This window comes from Prionailurus bengalensis, chromosome C1, assembly GCF_016509475.1.
Source record: "Prionailurus bengalensis isolate Pbe53 chromosome C1, Fcat_Pben_1.1_paternal_pri, whole genome shotgun sequence".
Classification (NCBI taxonomy): Eukaryota; Metazoa; Chordata; class Mammalia; order Carnivora; family Felidae; genus Prionailurus; species Prionailurus bengalensis.
Genome location: NC_057345.1, coordinates 17,347,100 through 17,365,931, shown reverse-complemented (window position 1 = coordinate 17,365,931; position 18,832 = coordinate 17,347,100). Strand labels below are relative to the sequence as shown.

Genomic DNA, 18,832 nt, shown 5'->3' with positions numbered 1-18,832 from the left:
TGCCCACATGAATGCCTTCTCCCAAGGCCGGCCGTGGAGGGAGGGAGAGAAGGAAGACCCCGCTTCAAGGGGCCCTTGAGAAGTCTCCCTGAGTGAGACCCCTGCGCAGCGAGGCTCTTCCCAGACGCCCTAAGGTGTCCTTTGCGTGTCCGAGGAACAGGAGAATCTGAGCCGGAAGAACTCAGGAGGTGGCTACAGCATCCATCAGCACCAAGGCAACAAGCAGTTTGGGACGGAGAAGGTGGGCTTTCTGTACAAGAAAAGTGACGGGTAAGTCACTCAGAGAGCTCAAGTAACTTGCCCAAAGCCACACGGCCAGTAAACAATGGTTGGGAGAGCCGCCCCCGGGGGACTGTTCTCATCATTTGCATAGACTCTGAGGCTTCCGGCACCCTCCGTTCTAGCAGTGCAATATCTTCAGAATCCTAGGCACATGAACTCCTGCTGGAACTTACTGGTTGTTCTTAACTTGAAAAAGAATAATAGTAGCAGCTAGCCCTTACTGAACACTTATTATGCCCTACGCTGTCCCCGTGCCTTCACCCTTAACCGCTCTAATATACGGAATATGCCTGGAAATGAAAGCGTTGACTGTGCCTTGCTCCCTGGTGTAAAAAAAAAAAAGAAAAAAAAATCAGTCTGTGAAATGCAAAGGCTCCGGGGGATGTGGTCATGTTTCTGTTTACTAATCAGCTTTTATCAGAGAAGAATAGCTTTGTTATACCAATTAATATTCACCTCTTAAAGAAGTACTAAGTAGCTTTGGATTGTGGGTTTGCTAATTTCTGTTTTGGGGGTCTCAATATCTATCTTGCTTTATCCTTAATCATAATGCATCGGTGTGGTCAAGGGCCTGATAAGGGTTGGGAGCAGTGTCTCCTTCATCAGACTAGAAGCTCTCAGAGGGCCAGGGTCACATGTTCCCCTTTAGAATAAGGATTCCCAGAGAGTGGGGGCTGTGTTTCCCCCATCAGACTGGGAGCTTCCTCAGGGCAGGACTAGGTCTCCTCCATCAGAAGGGAGCCCCAGAAAGTGAGGGGTGTAGGAGTCAGGGGATGGAAGAGGTGAAGAGGTGTGGCTGGGGTCATACAGGTGGGGCTGGAGACCTGGTCCAGGGCTGCGTTTTCTGATACGGGGGAGTTGGGCGTGAGCCTTGGGTCAGTGTCTCTCTGTCCCTCTGGGCTCTAGAATTCGAAGAGTCTGGCAGAAAAGGAAGTGTGGAGTCAAGTACGGCTGCCTGACCATCTCACACAGCACGGTGAGGCCTGGAGGAGAGGGGGTCTCAGGGCTCAATAGGTCCTCTCTTCACTGGTCAGAACAAGCCCTCCCTCTAGCACTGGCCCCCAAACCTGGATCCAGGTGGCTGGAGACCCCCTGTGGGAGGAAGGATGGGATTGAAAGCTCCCAACGTAGTCTTGGCCCACACTCCACAATCCATGAGGTGCTGGGAGAGAGGAGATGTGAACTGGAACAGGACTATTATAGCCATTTAGCAGATTGGGAAATAGAGGCCTAAGGATTTGGGAGGCGCAGAGGGTAACATGTAAATCCTCTGTCCCCCAATTCCCACAGATAAACAGGCCCCCCGTGAAGCTGACCCTGCTGACGTGCCAAGTGAGGCCAAATGCTGAGGAGAAAAAGTGCTTTGACCTGGTGACCCGTGAGTAGTCCCTGTCTCCTCTCCAACAACTGCCTAGGGCTTCTCGAAGAGACCTGTCAGCTCCCAGGAGGCTTCAGTTAGGGGTCTCTGTCCAATCCCACGTGTGTTTATCAAATAGCTGCTGCTGCGGCCATCAGACTCCTTAGGCCCTGGATGCTCTTTTTAGAGGGTACACCCCACATCCCATTAAACATTAAAATGTACCCACATCCCACATTAAATACGATTATTTCTGTAAAGTATATTTGAATGGATTGGGGTAATTGGGCTTTCAAAATTATCATTTCTTTAGAAGTTTCAGTCTCCATCCTTTGGAGGCTTTGATGCCAGGCTTTACATGGGGACCAGTGCAGGCTGAGAAAGACCCAGATCTCATCCTAGGGAGCTCTCTCTGGCAGGGATGTATCCAGAAGAGAGGTGCAGATACAGCACTGTCAAAGATTAGGGAGCGGAAGCCCTGCCCTGCTGTGAGGAATCAGGAAAGGCTGTTTGGGCCAGAGAGCATTTGAGTGCAGCCTTGAAGAACACACAACACAGAGTTTGGGGGCAGACATTTCAGGGGACGGGATTGGCATGATGAAAGACATGGGGGCAGGACAATGGGTCTGACCAGTCTGGCCAGAGTGTAGGGTTCACAGAGGAGAGCGATGGGAGATGAGACCCGGGAAATGCCTCTTAGAGGTTTCGGCCTGATTTCCTGGTAATAGGGAGCCACGGGGTGTCCTGGAGCAGGGGGTGTCATGATTAGATTGGAACCTTGGGCACAACAATCTGGCAGCCGGTACAGGTTGGGGGAAGGGGGAGTTGGGGAGCAAGGAGACCAGACAGGAGGAGGCTGAGGGCCCAAGTGGGGTGATGGCAGTAGGTTCGGAGGATACTCTGCCTCTGAGCTGGGTGGGGTCTTGTTCCCTGGACCCTGTAACTGGGGTTTCACACAGAGCCTTCTTGTTGTGACTTCTGAGAAACTGCCTGTGCTACTGGCCACTGTCATTACCCTCCCCACCCCAGCTCTGCAGAGCCTGGCTCCTCAGGGACAAAAGCACCCCCCCCCGTCCCCCCCCCCCCCCCCCCGGGCCCAGCTGTTTGGTTGAGGACTCCCTGGGCCCAGGGAAGGTCCATAGGATTTCTGTGGACCAGACACACGTCGGTCTCCCCACAGACAACAGGACATACCACTTCCAGGCAGAGGATGAACATGAGTGTGAGGCGTGAGTGACTCCCCACGGCCAGCCTGGGGGTGGGGTCCGGGGAGCCCTAGCTACCTCCCAGCCTCTGGGGACCCCACCCCCGCGGGTGTCACTCCCGGGCCCCCGCCCCCGGCATGCTCTCCGCAGGTGGGTGTCAGTGCTACAGAACAGCAAGGACGAGGCCTTGAGCAGTGCCTTCCTCGGGGAGCCCAGCGGCGGCCCGGGGCCCTGGGGGGGCGCTGGGCTGGATGGGGAGCCCCAGGACCTCACGAAGCTGCTCATCGCGGAGGTGAAGAGCAGGCCCGGAAATGGCCAGTGCTGCGACTGTGGAGCTGCAGGTCAGCCAGTGGACGTGGAGGGGAGGGGGGGAGGGGGGGAGGGGGGAAGGGTCCCCCACCCCCCACCCCCCACCCCCAGGCTCAAGCTTCTCCACCTTGCAGACCCCACGTGGCTCAGCACCAACCTGGGCGTGCTCACCTGCATCCAGTGCTCCGGCGTCCACCGCGAGCTGGGTGTGCGCTTCTCCCGCATGCAGTCCCTCACCTTGGACCTGCTGGGCCCCTCCGAGCTGCTGGTGAGGGTGGGGCGGGGCCAGCGGTGACATTGGGGGCGGGGCCTGGTCGGAGGCTGGACTGGGTCCACTGGCTCAACCTGCGATTGCGGGCCCTGGATAGGTGGGGCAGGATCCTGACGCGCTGGGAAGGGAGTGATGTGGGGCGGGGAGGGGGGCTTCCGGAGGCTCAGTCCTCCAGGGGGCGCTGTCCTAACCACCGGTCTTACCCCCACCACTTTCCTGCGACCCCAGCTGGCCTTGAACATCGGAAACACTCGCTTCAATGAGGTTATGGAGGCCCAGCTGCCCTCACATGGAGGCCCTAAGCCCTCCGCTGAGAGTGACATGTAAGGGGATTATCCGGTGGAGGGGGGGCGTCCTGGCTGGGGATTCTGCTTTTCCAGCTCCCGTGGTCTCAGGAGGGTCTTGGACCAGAAGTCTGGGGAGAAGGGAGCCTCAGATCTGGAAGGTCTAGGACGTGGTTCTGGGGAACAGGAGATCCGTATCTCCTGTGGGAGGGTTCCAGGGGTCAGCTGGGTGGAAACGGCCCTTGCTCTGAGATTGTGGTTGACTTCGGCAGGAGCTCGCGCAGGGACTATATTGTGGCCAAGTACGTGGAACACAGGTTTGCCCGCCGGTCCGCACCCGAGCCTCAGAGACTGCGGACGGCCATTTGCAACCGGGACCTCCTGTCAGTACTGGAGGCCTTCGCTAACGGGCAGGACTTTGGACAGCTGCTGCCTGGGCCTGACGGCCAGGTGAGAGCCACCTCCAAGGGCCACTTAGACCCCACCCGCTCTCTCATACTCCCCAGCCTTTCTCCAGGATCAGCTATTCCCCTCACCCCCTGCCCCGCCTCTGACATCTGCTCAAATCCCACCCGGCAGAGGGGTAAATGGGACGGAGCACTTCAGTCGAGCAGACCTGGGCCAGACTCCTGGCTCTCTGGCTTTTCCAAGCTGTGTGATCTAGAGCAGGTTACTTAACTTCTCTGAGTCTCGTTTTCTCATTTGTAAAATGCGTTGATGATAGCACCCACAGGGTAGAAGTGAGAATTAAGTTATGTGTATATAAAGGGCCAGGCATATAGTATGTGTGCAGTGAATATTAGTATCTTTCTGTTTCCTCGACTAGCCTTGGAAATGGGTAAGGGTGCGTCCGAGTAGATCAGGGAAGGCTATTGCATTGGCGACTCTAGTGAGCCGGGAGGGGGTGAGTCAGAGGGGAAGGGTATCAGAGACATGTGAATGGATACATTGACAGGAGTTGCTGACTGTACATGAAAAAAATCGAATGTCATGTCTCTGTGGGTGGGGCTTCCCAGTGGGCAGCGAGGGTGCAGCACTGAGGTGAGGTAAGAATTTGGAACAGCCTACACATGAGTGATACAGCTGAAAGTATGAGGTTAGCTGAGGTCTCAAGGGGCCAGTGAGAGAAAGGAGCAGAGAGAGCCCAGGGCTAAGAACCAAGGCTGGGAGGCACCTGTTATGGGGGGTAAGAGGAGGCAGAGCCAATGAAGGAAGCAGTGAACGAATGGTCTCTCACCTCCCTCCCAAGCACGTTCCATCCCTGTGGTCTCCTCTCTCAGGGTCCTGGCAGCTTTATGTCGGGAGGTGTCCAGGGCAGCGAGAGTTCAGGAGGGTGATACTGGATTGGGGGCAGGTGAACTGGGGGAAACTCAGAGGTGTGGCTGTGTACCCAGGCACCTGGAGAGCTTGCCCTGCACTTGGCTATCAGAGTCGCCACCCAGGCCTCCCTGCCCCTGGTGGATTTCATCATCCAAAATGGGTGAGAACCTCCCTGCCCATCTGCCCACCTCCTCATACTCCCCCTTGTTCCTTTCTCTTCTCCGTTCCCCTTCCCCCTTCCCTCTTTTTCCCCCCTGACTTTGACCCCTTTGCCTGTCTGTTCCCCTTCCTTCCTCCCCGGCCCCCCACCCCCAGAGGTCACCTGGACACCAAGGCTGCTGACGGGAACAGTCCCGTGCACTGCGCTGCTCTCTACAATCAGCCCGACTGCCTCAAGCTGCTGCTGAAAGGGAGAGCTTCGGTTGGCACAGGTGGGGCCCCGACGCCTCCTCTACCAGACTTCCGGTTCCTTACTACCCCTCGTGTGGCACTTCCTGCCTTCTTCCCAGATGGAGAGCACTGGTAACAAGCATGGGCTTTGCAGACAGACTTGGGTCCTAATCCCAGCTTGCCTCTGACCACCTCTGTGACCTTGGGATCTGTCCATTCATCTGTTGAACCTCAGCTTCCTCATGTGCAAAATGGGTATAATACCACAGACCAAGTAGAACTGCTGAGAAGATAAAAAAAAAAAAAAGAGAATGTGTCTGAAAGTATTTAAGCAAATGACTATTAGCTGAGTTCAAATAATAGTGATTATAGTAGCCACTATTTATTTACTGTTTAACATGTGCCTGGTAAGGTGCCAAGTGCTCTTGGCACAAGAGCCTCACAACAACCTCATCAGAAAGGTATGAGTATTATACTCATTTTGTAGATGAGCAAATGAAGGCCCAGAGAGGCTAAGTGACTTGCCCAAGATCACACAGCCAGGAAGTAGCAGAGCCGAGATTCAAGCGCAGTCTGATTCCAGAGGCCCATCTTAACCTCTGATCTATAATGTCTTTTGACCCTGACCCCTAACTTTACCCCTCACAGTGAACGAGGCAGGAGAGACAGCTCTGGACATAGCCAGGAAGAAGCAGCACAAGGAGTGTGAGGAGCTGGTGAGGTCTAGGAAAGGAGGGGAAGCCCCTGACCCTTCCTCTTTCTCTGCTGAGCCCCTGACCCTCTGAACTGCCAAGGCTTTGTTTTTGGCAGCTGGAGAAGGCCCAGGCGGGGACTCTCGCCTTCCCTCTGCACGTGGACTACTCCTGGGGACTCTCCACAGAGCCTGGCTCCGACAGTGACGAGGAGGAAGAAGAGAAGGTGGGTCCTCACCCCATCTCTCGGGCCTTCGTGAGAGAGCAGATGGAAAGAGCCAGATCGGACCTGCTGTGGGGAGGGGCAGGGCTGAACTGGAGGAACCACACCATCCTTTCTCCCATACCTTTGCCCCTGCAGCGCTGCCCTCTGAAGCCCCCAGCCCAGACCCGCTGGGCCAGTGGGAGGGTCGACCTCAGCAACAAGACGTACGAGGCCATCGCCACCCTGGGACCAGCTGCCCCTCAGAGCGAGAGTGAGGCCTGCCCCCCGCCCTTGCCGGTCAAAAACCCTTCTCGGACCATGGTCCAAGGGCGTGTGGGACATACCAGTGGAGGTATGACTGGCTGCCCAGGAAAATGCTCATCATACCATTCACTGTCACCAGCGCATTGAGTCAAGGGTGCGTGTGTGAGCTCATGTCACCCTCACAGTCTCTTGTCAGGCAGAGGTCATCACGTCCCCCTTACAGGTAAAGGGGCAGAGATGTGGAGGAACATCCCCCAAACCCCACAGCTAATACGTCCCCGATGTGGGATTCAAACCCAGGTCTGTCTTATTCCAAATTCTTCAATGCTTTCCTTAAATAAAAAGAGAGAGAAGCATTTATTGACCATCCACTGTGTCTCCAGTATTTGGGGAGCTACACTGAGACGCAGTCTAGTGGGGGAGATAGAAGCTGGAATGCAGTTCATTACAATAATAGACACAACGAGGGGCGCCTGGGTGGCGCAGTCGGTTGAGCGTCTGACTTCAGCCAGGTCACGATCTCGCGGTCCGTGAGTTCGAGCCCCGCGTCGGGCTCTGGGCTGATGGCTCGGAGCCTGGAGCCTGTTTCCGATTCTGTGTCTCCCTCTCTCTCTGCCCCTCCCCTGTTCGTGCTCTGTCTCTCTCTGTCCCAAAATAAATAAAAAACGTTGAAAAAAAATTAAAAAAAAAAATAATAGACACAATGGTATAGAATGTAAATCCCCGCCCCCCCCCCCCCCCAAAGAATGTAAATCTCAAGAGGACAGGAGTGTTCCGTTGACTAGTATTTCTCCTGCGCCTAGCACAGCACCTGGCTCTTCTCAAGAACTGTTTGTTGAAAGAACGAACAGCCTTGTTCTGGGAGCTCAGGGGAGGGAGGGAGCGTGTGCTGTTGGGACTGGGGAGTGGTTGAGGAAGGCATCCTGTCTGGGTAGCATCTGCGTTGAGCCTGGGGAATGAGCAGGAGAGTCCAGACTGAGACTGAGGGGCAGGAGGGGTAGAAGCCAAAACTGCATCAGTGTGGCCTGGCCATCATAGCAAATGAGACTGGGCATGGAGGGGAGGAGCTGAAGGGGACCACCGGGGAGGTGGGTGGCATCCGGGAGTGGGGACAGCCATAGATCCTTGAGGCCAAGGACTGCTTTGAATTGAGAACAAAGTGATAAAGACAGGCTTTATCATTTCTGATTCTAGATCGTTCCGAAGTCCCCAGCCTGAGCTTAGAGCCTTCTGGGGCCCCTGAGAGCCTGGGCAGTCCAGCCTCCACCCCTTCCAGCCTCACAAGCCCTGGGGAAGCTGGAGGTCCCAGCCAAACCCCCCCACCGAGCTCTGAGGAGGGCCTCTGGGAGCCCCCGGGCCCCTCCCGCCCCAGCCTGACATCTGGAACCACCCCCACGGAGATGTATCCCCCGGTCAAGTTCAGGTGAGGGCCCAGCTGGGCAAGTCTCCCCCATCCCTCTGCACATCATGTATTTCCCCACCTGTCAGTGGTGCCTACCTAAGGCCTGGGATACCTCCCTGCTCTGAGGCCCATGACTAACACGGAATGCTAGCCCTTGAGTGGAGGGTGAGTGGGCCCCCTGCCCCTCACACATCTGATCCTGAGTCTGGGAAGGAGCCTGAGACCCAGACTGCTGGAGGCCAAGTGAAGGCTTAGTCCCTCCTGTCTAGAGGCGGGAGTCTAAAGGCTCTCAGTGGGATCTCTGCTGTGTTCCCACCTCCAGCGCAGGATCCAGTCCTCCCTTCCCTGGAAACAAGCCCTTTCAGTTTGCAGTTTGGGGGGTAGATATGGGGAAATCTCCAGAGCCCTCGGGAGTCAGTTCTAAGCCTGGGGGCCTCGAGGGGTTCTCTACCCACCTGCTTAGGCCCCAGCCTATACCTGAGCTCTTTTCCCCCACACTAAGGGGCTCTCAGTGTGAGGTCACATTGGCCTTTCCCTGCCTTCCAGCTCCGAGAGCACCCGCTCCTACCGGCGGGGTGGGCCGGAGCCTGGAAGACTGTCCCTCAGCCAGACAGCCTCTGTGCAGAAGGAACACGCTGGTATGAGCTCTGGGACCATGTTTGAGGGGCGGTGGCAGGACACGTGGGAGGCAGAGGGGGTCAACGGGAGGCGGTTGGGGTGGGGGACCTCTCCCCATGACTGGGGTACATATGAGAGCAGGTGGCCGCAGTTTGGTCAGTGCCTGCCCTTCCCACCACAGCCCAGGACACATGCAGCTGGGGAGAGCCCAGGCCTTGAGGGATGGCAGAGGTGGTGATGCCCAAGCCCTGGTTTCTCTCCGGGGAGGCTGAGCGAACCCCTGTCAACCAGGCTGGAGGCTCAGAGAAGGTCTCACCTCCCTGCAGATGAGGCAGGATTAGGGTGGCTGTGTACCAGTCTTTAGTGTGCCCGACTGTCCCCTTGTAGGAATCTGCTGAGACTGCCAACTCCCAGGCACAGAGGCATGTGAAAGGGACCAGGCAAGGGCTCTCATCCTTAATCCGACTTCTCTCTGCTGGATCACGAAGCCTCTCACAGCTACCCATAGTTAGTTGAGGAACTGGGAGTGGGCACAGGACAGAGCCAGTTGGGCTGAGAATAAAACTGCTCGCTCCTTGTTCCCCCGGGGATTCCTCAGGGGTGGTCGCGGGTGTCAGTGCTGGGAGCGGGAGGCAGCAGGGGCAGGATCCGGGTCTCTCTGAGGAATTGCCACCCTCACTGTATCAAAGTCAGGCACCAGACACAAATCTGTGTCCACAACCAGGTATCTGTCACCCAGCATTTAGCCGATACTTGTTGAGACGTGCATGCTAAGAAGAGGCCGGGCTTCAGAGTGTGGAGGCCTGGGAAAAGTGGCTTCACTTCCTTAAGCCTCAGTTTCGTTGTCTGTTAAATGGGGATAATTTCATCTATCCATGACAGGACGGTGGTGAAACTGAGTGAGATAAACAGCTGGTGTATAATAAAAGTACTTAGACGGGGCGCCTGGGCGACTCAGTTGGTTAAGTGTCCGACTTCAGCAAAGGTCATGATCTTGCGGTTCATGAGTTCGAGCCCTGCGGCAGGCTCTGTGCTGATACTCAGAGCCCAGAGCCTGCCTAGGATTCTGTGTCTCCCTCTGCCCCTGCCGCTGCCCCACTTGCATGCTCTCTCGCTCTCTGTCTCTCAAAAATAAATAAACATTAAAAAATTTTTTTAAAATATATAATATAGGTACTTAGAAACTATCAATTTTCATTCTTCTACCCCCAGGTTGGCTTCACTGAAGGAGAGGGCTCAAGAAGGGGGGTTCTCCTGGAAACTCTGCGCAGCTTTTGCAAGACTAGCTCCTTGCTGGCCTTTGCATGCCTGAACTACCCCCATGTTTGGGCCCCAATGTTCAGAGCTAGGACTTGAACCCGCAAGACTGGGGAACTGAGGCGTCCGTTCCCTTGGGTCTTGCTGTCTCTGTCCCTTGTGCCTCCGTGGCTGGCCTTCCTCCCTGCCGTGGACCCATACCCCTTGCCCAGGACACTGGGCCCTTCCATGTTAGGGCTAATGGTGGCTCCTTCCCCTCTATGCCATCACTGCCCAGAGGCCAGGGAGCCAGAGGGCTGGGTCTGAGATTCTTGAGCTACTCTCCATCTTGAGAATTCTCAGTCTCTCATCAGACCAGAACTCTGCTTCTTCTATCAGTCTGGGGGCTCCGTAAGATTAAGACTGGCCTACCCTCATGCTTCATGTCCAGACCAGGGATTCTACCAGACAAAGGGCTGCCTTCTTGGACATTCATTAGTCTAGGACTCCTTTCCTGAGTTTCTCTCTATGTCCAGATGTCACACAAGTAAGACAAGGGTCTTGCAGATGTGGTCCCTTGCTAGGAAGCTGGTCCCCAAGGCTGGGCTTGGGAATGGGCAGGGCTAGATCCCAGGGGATGGTCCTCGGCCCAGGGGCAGACAGTCGGCTGGCTTACACCGATGAGACCCTGCAGTTGTCTGTAGCTTGGGTGCCTTCTGCTTGGCCAGTGCTCATGCTGAACTGGCTGTTAAGTAAATAATCTGAAGAGTACTCCTTTCGAGGGACAGCGCAGCCTTCCCGGGCACCTCTGTTATATACCCCAGCCGGGAGGTAGACTAGGAGTAACCCCCATTTGCCTACTCTCCTTGATTTAGCAGGAAGAAAAGGAATGGTCGGAGATGATCGATCTTCACTTCTCTCCTTTTTCTTCGGTCAACTCAGGAGCCTTCCAGTCTTGGGGGAGGAAAGAGCTAAGAAAGGAGGAAGGAAAATAATAGGAAGGGAGGCAGGAAATAAAGTTTCTCCTTCCCCTTGCCAGAAATTCCACCATGACTTTCAGCCCCATGTTAGAAAACAGGTACACTTAAGCCATCATCAATCTCTAACAGCTTTATGGGCACTGGGCATGCGGCCCTGGCAAGGATGGGCCAGGCCAAACAGAAGAGGCTGGAGGGTGCCAATGGCCAACGAAGCAGTCTGGCCCAGGAGGCTGAACTGTTTACCCTGGATGGAGACCTGACTGGTCTGGGATCCCACAGGAACAGGGTTGTCTTCTGAGCCTCCAGTGTCTGGTTTTGTTCATCTCAGACTTGTTATTTCACTCATCTCTAATAAAAGATTTTTGTTTTATTAAATTCCAGTGGTTTCATTTATGTGATCTGAAGAGCATTAGGGAAGGGGGTGGGAATACTAGGACCTGGAACTCTTTCTCTGGACCCGCTAAGGGAGCTGGGCCTGGTGTAGAACAGGGATGATTTTGCCCCAAGGGACGTTTGGCAATGCAGAGACTTTTTTTTTTTTTTTTTTTTTTTTTTTGACTATTCCCAACTGGAAGGCGCTGCTGGCATCTAGTGGCTAGAGGTCAGAGATACTGGTCACCATCCTGCAATACACAGGTCAGCCCCACAACAATGTATTATCCCATCCAGAATGCTAGTGGTGCCCAGGTTAAGAAACACTGGTGCAGGGGCGCCTGGGTGGCGCAGTCGGTTAAGCGTCCGACTTCAGCCAGGTCACGATCTCGCGGTCCATGAGTTCGAGCCCCGCGTCGGGCTCTGGGCTGATGGCTCAGAGCCTGGAGCCTGTTTCCGATTCTGTGTCTCCCTCTCTCTCTGCCCCTCCCCCGTTCATGCTCTGTCTCTCTCTGTCCCAAAAATAAATAAACGTTGAAAAAAAAATTTTTTTAATAAAAAAAATAAAAATAAATAAAAATAAATAAAAATAAATAAAAAAAAAGAAACACTGGTGCAGAGAAAGCCTGTTGGACGGGGAGTCAGGAGACCCGTAGTTGAGGTCTGCCACAGCCCTTGTCTCAGTTTGACTTTCCCTGAGACAAAGCTTTGGGGACCAATAGTTTATTGTGACGTGACCCCAGGAAACATAATAAGGAAGTAGGGAGTGGAACCGTAGGTCAAACGCAGTAGAAGTTGTATTAATGAGGGGCTACCACCGGGAACAACTAGGACTTATCTTGGGGACTGTGTTGATTAGAACATATCTTCAGGCTCCTGGCTGGCTCGATCAGTGGAGTGTGCCACTCTTGATCTCAGGGCCGAGAGTTCGAGGCCCGTGTTGGGCATGGAGATTACTTACAAAGTAAATAAATATATAAGAACATGTCTTCAAGTTGTCCCACTGAAAGTGAAAACATTGGTGTGTTTACCATCAAGTCTGGTCTCCCACTGGTTGCGGGGTCCTTCCTGGGGGGTGTCCATTCCCAAGCCTGCTCTGAACCCTCATTCAGGACACGTGGGAAGGTGTTGGATGTGCGTCCAGGAATTGCCTGCTGCGACCTCCAAGTGAGGATAGGTAGACAGGGAATATGGTGGGTACCGACAGTGTCTAATATGGCTGAGCAGTGCAACCCTGGGCTCCTCTAAGCCTCAGGCTTCCCACCCATACAATGAAAAGGTTGCACTGGATGTTTTCTTAGGGTCCTTTGAGTCCCGATGATGTAGGAATCTTGGCTTCTTTTGATGTCCTACAACTCAGGGTGGGAACTGTGTGGAAGTTTGAGGAAAATCAAATGTTGTTTTTAAAAAGGCAATCCTGGGGCGCCTGGGTGGCTCAGTCCGTTAAGCGTCAGACTTGGGCTCAGGTCATGACCTCACAGTTCATGAGTTCAAGCCCTGCATAGGGCTCTGTGCTGGCTCTCTGCTGTCGTCATGGAACCCGCTTCCGATCTTCTGTCCCCCTCTCTTTCTGCCCTTCTCCTGCTTGTTCTCTCTCTCGATAAATAAATAAACTTTAAAAAAAAGGGGGGGGGGATAATCCTAAATAACCAGATGGCTGTCCCTTCAACCCAGAGGTTGGTTGGGAATTGGCCAAGAGACTGTCCCACATACCAAACTGATAAAAGTCTAACCTCTAAGTGGTCCACATTGCTAATGTAGTCAGACCCCACCCACCTGTGGCTTCCTGCCCCGTTTGCCCCCAACCTACCTCTGTGCTACAGCCCCAGCAATTTTTCAGTTCCTCCAACCCTGACATGCCAAGCACACCCCCATCGCTAAGCTTTGCACATTCAGAACTCCAGGAGGACTGTTTTGTTCCTCTCTGGATGCTCAGGGCTAGAACTGCCTGGCACATAGCAGGTGCTCAATAAATACACGTTGAATGAATGAATGTCTCTCCATCTCTTACACAAACACTCCCTTCCTCCTCCCCTCAACTCCCACCCTGCACTTCTGCCCAAAGTTTAAACTTCACTGCTTCAGAGCAGATGACACCTCAACTGGTGCAGGTCCCCTCAAATGTGTTCTTCAAGTATCCTCCCCTTCTTCCTGACCCTCGCCCCAGTTGTGATCATATGGAATTGATTGTGTCCAAATGTGCTTAGGCTTTCTCTTGCCCATAGACTCAATCTCAGACTTGCTGGGACTAGCCTGTCTTGTTTGTTGCTTGGACACTCAAAAAGCATTTGTTGAATGAAAGAAAAACCTGCCCGTTCCTACCGAAGTCCCAGGCCACACAGCAGCAGTCAGAAGCCCATGAGTTGTGACCGAGGCTGGCTCAGGGTTCTCTAGAGTTTTCTCAAGAAAGTCTGGAGATGTCACTGAACACCCCATGCCACAGTGCCCTACTCTGTACACACTATGAACCACTTTTCATGCTTCCCTCTCAGGTCCCTTAAAGCCTCTCTCCCGCACAAGGATCACTAGTTTAGGACTTTTCCTGGGTCTGCTGGGGACACTTGGAAGGTCCTTCCACTGGAATCCAGATGTGTGCACAGCTGTGGGGGCACAATTCTGCTTCCTTCCCTTCACCCGAGATGGCCCTTCCAGACCCAATCCCAGTAGGGAGGCAGTGGCCTGACCCTGAATAAAGGGCACCCACGCACCTGGGTCAGGATTTCTCAAAGCCGGGTGCACCTAAGTATCTCCCAAACCCTCGCTACTCAGAGAGCAGTCCTGGAGGCCGCTCCGCCCGTTGCGCTCCGGAGAGCTTGTTAGAAATGCAAAAACCTCACTGCAACAAACAAAATAGAAACAGAGGGCCTGGATACACGCGTGTCCCCAGGCCATGTGCACGAATGAGTGAGCAGGGGGTACAGCAGAGATGGATTTAACGATCGTGCACGAAATATAATCCGAGGGCACCAAGATGCCTGCACCTGGGCATAGGCGCGGAGCTAGGTCCCGCTTTGAGCTGCGATCGTGCACCGACGCGGGAGCCAGGACTCCTCCTAGAGCGCCCGGGGAACCCTCAGGCGCCCCCCGCGCCGCGACTGCCTCCTGGGTCCGGGGACCACGGCCTCCCCACTTGCCAGAGAGCACTCCTTCCCAAATCTCCCTTCGGCAGAAGGGCCCAGGTGGCGGGCGCTCTCTCGAAGCCTCGTCCCTCTCCGCAGGCCAGGCCCGGCGGCGCGGGCAAACTTTGCCCGGGCGAGTCCTTGAAGTCTATATTTAGTGCACGTCACCCCTCCCCCTGCGGTCGAGAGGCAGGCGGGCCGAGAGGGGTGTGGGGGGAGAGCCCCGCCCCCGCAGGCGTGTGTGTCGTGTGGGTTTGGGGCCCCGCGCGGTTGCGCGCGCCCTCGGCCTTTGCGCCTCCCGCAGCCCCGGCGCCCCTCGCCCCGCCGGGCGTCGTGCGCCAGCATGGGCCAGGAAGAGGAGCTGCTGAGGATCGCCAGAAAGCTGGAGAAGATGGTGGCCAGGAAGAACACGGTGAGGCTGCAGAGTTTGGGCCACAGCCCCCGCCCCCAGGAGGCGCGGCGCGTGCGAGCCTGGTGTCCCGGGGGCGCGTGTTGGCGGCGCGCCCGGGAGGCGCGTGCGGGACTCGAGGGAGGCGCGGCTGACGCAGGGCTCAGCGCCCCTTGGGGACTGCTGGGGACCCCAGGGTGGGTGTGTGCACGGCCCAGGGCGCTGGGCAGGATCTTGCGGGACCGCAAAGACGAGGCTTGTGCATGCCCCTCTGGACAAGTGGGGTTCGGGGGCGCTGGGTAGCTTCTGCAGGGCCCGGGAAAGCGAGCGAAGAGACCAGGACCTGGAAAAGGACTTTCAGAGTCCGGGGACTCACGGCGGCGGCGTGTGCAAAGCCAGGGGAGAGGCGGCGACAGCGGGGCGGGGGAGAAAGGGGAACGGGGGAGGGGGGATGGTTTACAAAATCCTGGATGGCCCGAGAAGGTCCAAAGAAACTTGAGCTGATGTGGGGTGCTGAGCCGCCTCTATCCCTCACCCCGGTAGCGGATCTGGAGGAGAGCAGCAAGGGACCTCCGATCCCACAACCTCACAGCTTGGGGCGCCAGGAGCGGTTCTATTTGCAACTTTCCCTTAACTTGGCCGCAGGGTGGGGCCCCGGGCAGGCGGGGGCCGAACAGGTGCTGGGCAGCCGCTGCGTCCTAGGGGGGGAAGGGGGGGAAGAGGGGACGGGCTGGAGGCCTGGGCTGTCGGGGCCGGGGGAGGGGGAGCCGGACCCAGAGGGGAATCAGGACTGAGGGCCCTACCTGCGGGCACCTGGACTCTCAGGCCGACTTGAAGTTAATGTTTGATCCTCTCCCTGATCTTTGCCTCAAGCTGGAGGCCACCGGGTTGCCTGGCCAGAGCAAACTTGGCCTTGGGTCTGCGAGGGTCTGGGCACACCCAGAGAGGGAAGAGAGGAGAGGGTAGCCCATGGGACTGTCCCCCCACCTCACCCTGTACCAGGGCCCTCCCAGTCCCATCTTCCATAGCTAGGTGCTGGAACAGGACCTGCCTTTCCAGCCCATTCTAGATGTGAGCTTGGGGGAAGGGATGGACCTAAGAGAAGTTTTAGAGCAGGGAAGATGGAAGAGTCCCATGGAGTGTCAAGCTACCCTGGTGTAGACAATGAGTTGGTGTCCATACAAAGGCCAGAGTTACCAGTTTCCTCATCTGTAAGAAAGATACGAGATTATCTGTCTCCTGGGCAGGAGTGCCTCTGCTGGCAGTGGTGAGGGTGGAGAGATGTAAAACGTTCTGGAGGACTTGAACTAGTGCTGGGTAAGAGTTAGAGAATGACGCCTGCTTTTGCACAGCCAGGACGGACACAGAAACCTGCCGAGTGCTGGGAACCCCCTCACCCACACATTCCCAGCCTCCACCCCCCCCCCATGCCGGGATCCTCCAAAACCAGTGCAACTGAGCCTCAAGTCAGAGGGCACTTTCCCAACTGGGGGTGACGGAGCTCAGCCCGGGTCTTCTGAGCTCAATTCCACATCACAGTCCCGTCCCTTGCTGACTCCAGACTTGAGCCATGAGATTCTGGGCTCCGGGGCGGGGTGGGGGAGGCCGGGACACCTGAGGAAAGGCAGTTTTGGGGAGTAGAGCTCTGGCTGAGGAGGAAGCCACCTGCCTTGGGTTCCCTCTCGCTCCTTTTATGGCCCTATGCTCACCACTCTGCTTCCCTCTCTGGGCCTCGATTCCCTCTTCTGTGAAATGGGAAGCGGAAACTGTGTCCCTGGGGGATGGATTCCTGAGGAAGTACCCAGAGCTGTCTCCCGGAAAGAGGCAAGCCTGGCCACAGGGTCTCTGTAGCACAGAGCTCGTCTGCAGCCACGTCTGCGCCTGGGCTCTTGGCAGCATCTGGGTGGGCACAGAGCTCTGGGCCTGTGGCCGACGGAGGTGGAGACTGCTCTGGGAGCAAAAGTGGGCCCGCCCAGCAGTGGTTAGGGAGAGGAGGACACACTTCCTGTAAGAAGACGGATCCTCCACGTTGCAGCTCAGGCCTGGGGTTCACTGCCAATTACTGAAGTCCCAGCAACTTTCTGAGGGCTTTTGTCAGACGCTGTGCGTGTGCACCAACTGGAGCAGCTTCAGACATACACCAAACCGTCACAGCTACGCATACACATAATTACACGCAACAAACATAGCCACACGCGCACAGCCACACACAGCAATAGCTAGACAAGCATCTATACACATAACTGCATGTGAGTCGCGGCACTGGTACTGACATGATAGATACACGGACCCGTATGTTTACAGAAAGACACGCACGCGTGCACAGCACAGCTACCCCCGTACTTGCAAAGTTACGGACTTAGCAAACAGCCACAGTTTCACATCACAGGCATCTCCCACAGAGACAAACAGACACACGGTGCTTCGAGCCGCATTTACACAGCTCCACACACGGACTAAAGATACTGCTGGCTGCACGTCCCATCCCTGTACACAGACAGACACCCAAGTCAGCTCTTGCACACGGCTTCGCAAGCCCGGCTGCACTGAGGCTCCTGGCTGTTCTCCAACATGACCCAGTTGTGCAGCGTGACATTCAGAGATGCACACCCCGTGGTGAGCTAGAATCCGCTTAATGTCCAGTGTTGATTTTTTCAGGAATTTTGCAAGCTGGTTGTTAAATACGGCCATTATTTTATTTGATTTTTCTTAGTTGACTAGCGTTGACGCGCATTGCCACTTTGGTTTCAGGTGTACAACATAGTGATTCATCAACTCTATATGCTATGCTGTGCTTACCATGGGTGTGGCTACCTACCATCTGTCACCATACAAATGCCGTTAAAATACCATTGACTAGGGGCACCTGGTGGCTTCGGCGTCAGGCACCTTAGGCAAAGGTGATCCAACTTTGGCTCACGTCATGATCTCACTGCTCGTGAGTTTGAGCCCCACGTCTGGCTCTGTGCTGATAGCTTGGAGCCTGGAGCCTGCTTCAGATTCTGTCTCTGTCTCTGTCTGTCTCTCTCTGCCCCTCCCCTGCTCATGCTCTGTCTCTCTCTCTCTCAAATATAAAATAAAACATAAAAAAAATTAAAAATACCATTGACTATGTTCCCTGTGTAGAGCCATTATTTTAAAAATTAAATGAGGGGCGCCTGGGTGGCTCAGTCGGTTAAGCGTCCAACTTCGGCTCAGGTCACGATCTCGCGGTCCGAGAGTTCGAGCCCCGCGTCGGGCTCTGGGCTGATGGCTCGGAGCCTGGAGCCTGCTTCCGATTCTGTGTTTCCCTCTCTCTCTGCCCCTCCCCCGTTCATGCTGTGTCTCTCTCTGTCTCAAAAATAAATAAACGTTAAAAAAAATTAAAAAAAATTAAATGATATGCTTCCAATTAAATAAATCGTATTAAAAACAAAGGACATTTAAAAATTTTAAAAATAAAAACAAAGGTAATACACACTCCAGAGTCATCACTTCTAATTATTTTACTACATTTCACTCTCCATGGTCTAGAGGTTCTGTTATATCAATATGGTGGAAATCCTAGTATAACGGCATGATAGTGTACATTTCTTCCCAGTGCCTCCTTTTAGTTCAGTGACAGCATATTGGTAGCTTGAAATTGACCTACAAATCAAAAAAAAAAAAAAGAAAAAGAAAAAGAAAAAGGGGGCGCCTGGGTGGCGCAGTCGGTTAAGCGTCTGACTTCAGCCAGGTCACGATCTCGCGGTCCGTGAGTTCGAGCCCCGCGTCGGGCTCTGGGCTGATGGCTCAGAGCCTGGAGCCTGTTTCCGATTCTGTGTCTCCCTCTCTCTCTGCCCCTCCCCCGTTCATGCTCTGTCTCTCTCTGTCCCAAAAATAAATAAACGTTGGAAAAAAAAAAAAAAGAAATTGACCTACAAATCAGGTGGGTTTTTTTTTTTTTTCCTTTGAGAGCTGGGTGTTGAATGTTGACCAACATGGCACCACACCTACTCACGTTGATATTCCATAACTACACACATCTAGACAGCTTTTCGTCCATACCTACACAGGTTAGAGCTGAAAGGCCTGAGTTTGAATCCCAGCTCGATGCCTTGTAACTTTGGGCAAATTATTTAATCTCCCTGTTTCTTGGGTTGCTCCTCTGTGAAAATGG

General features: G+C 54.8%; 2 protein-coding genes across 3 annotated transcripts in view; both read left to right on the top strand.

The window, feature by feature from the left end:
* ASAP3 (ArfGAP with SH3 domain, ankyrin repeat and PH domain 3) overlaps positions 1 to 11,190 on the top strand; it is a 49,862-nt gene extending 38,672 nt beyond the window's left edge. The window contains 18 exon segments of the mRNA XM_043574082.1: positions 161 to 270; positions 1,189 to 1,258; positions 1,573 to 1,660; positions 2,820 to 2,868; positions 2,995 to 3,185; positions 3,288 to 3,421; positions 3,653 to 3,747; positions 3,981 to 4,158; positions 5,103 to 5,188; positions 5,344 to 5,459; positions 6,067 to 6,134; positions 6,229 to 6,336; positions 6,472 to 6,667; positions 7,774 to 8,002; positions 8,528 to 8,558; positions 8,560 to 8,619; positions 9,812 to 9,839; positions 9,842 to 11,190. Coding sequence (XP_043430017.1) covers positions 161 to 270; positions 1,189 to 1,258; positions 1,573 to 1,660; positions 2,820 to 2,868; positions 2,995 to 3,185; positions 3,288 to 3,421; positions 3,653 to 3,747; positions 3,981 to 4,158; positions 5,103 to 5,188; positions 5,344 to 5,459; positions 6,067 to 6,134; positions 6,229 to 6,336; positions 6,472 to 6,667; positions 7,774 to 8,002; positions 8,528 to 8,558; positions 8,560 to 8,619; positions 9,812 to 9,839; positions 9,842 to 9,885 — 1,881 coding nt within the window. The 3' untranslated portion in view covers positions 9,886 to 11,190.
* Positions 11,191 to 14,533: 3,343 nt separating this feature from the next.
* Positions 14,534 to 18,832, top strand: part of TCEA3 (transcription elongation factor A3) — a 37,535-nt gene continuing 33,236 nt past the window's right edge. For both annotated transcript variants that reach the window (XM_043574081.1, XM_043574079.1), the window contains exon 1: positions 14,534 to 14,718. In XM_043574081.1, coding sequence (XP_043430016.1) covers positions 14,650 to 14,718 — 69 coding nt within the window. In that variant the 5' untranslated portion in view covers positions 14,534 to 14,649. The remainder of the gene's footprint in view (positions 14,719 to 18,832) is intronic.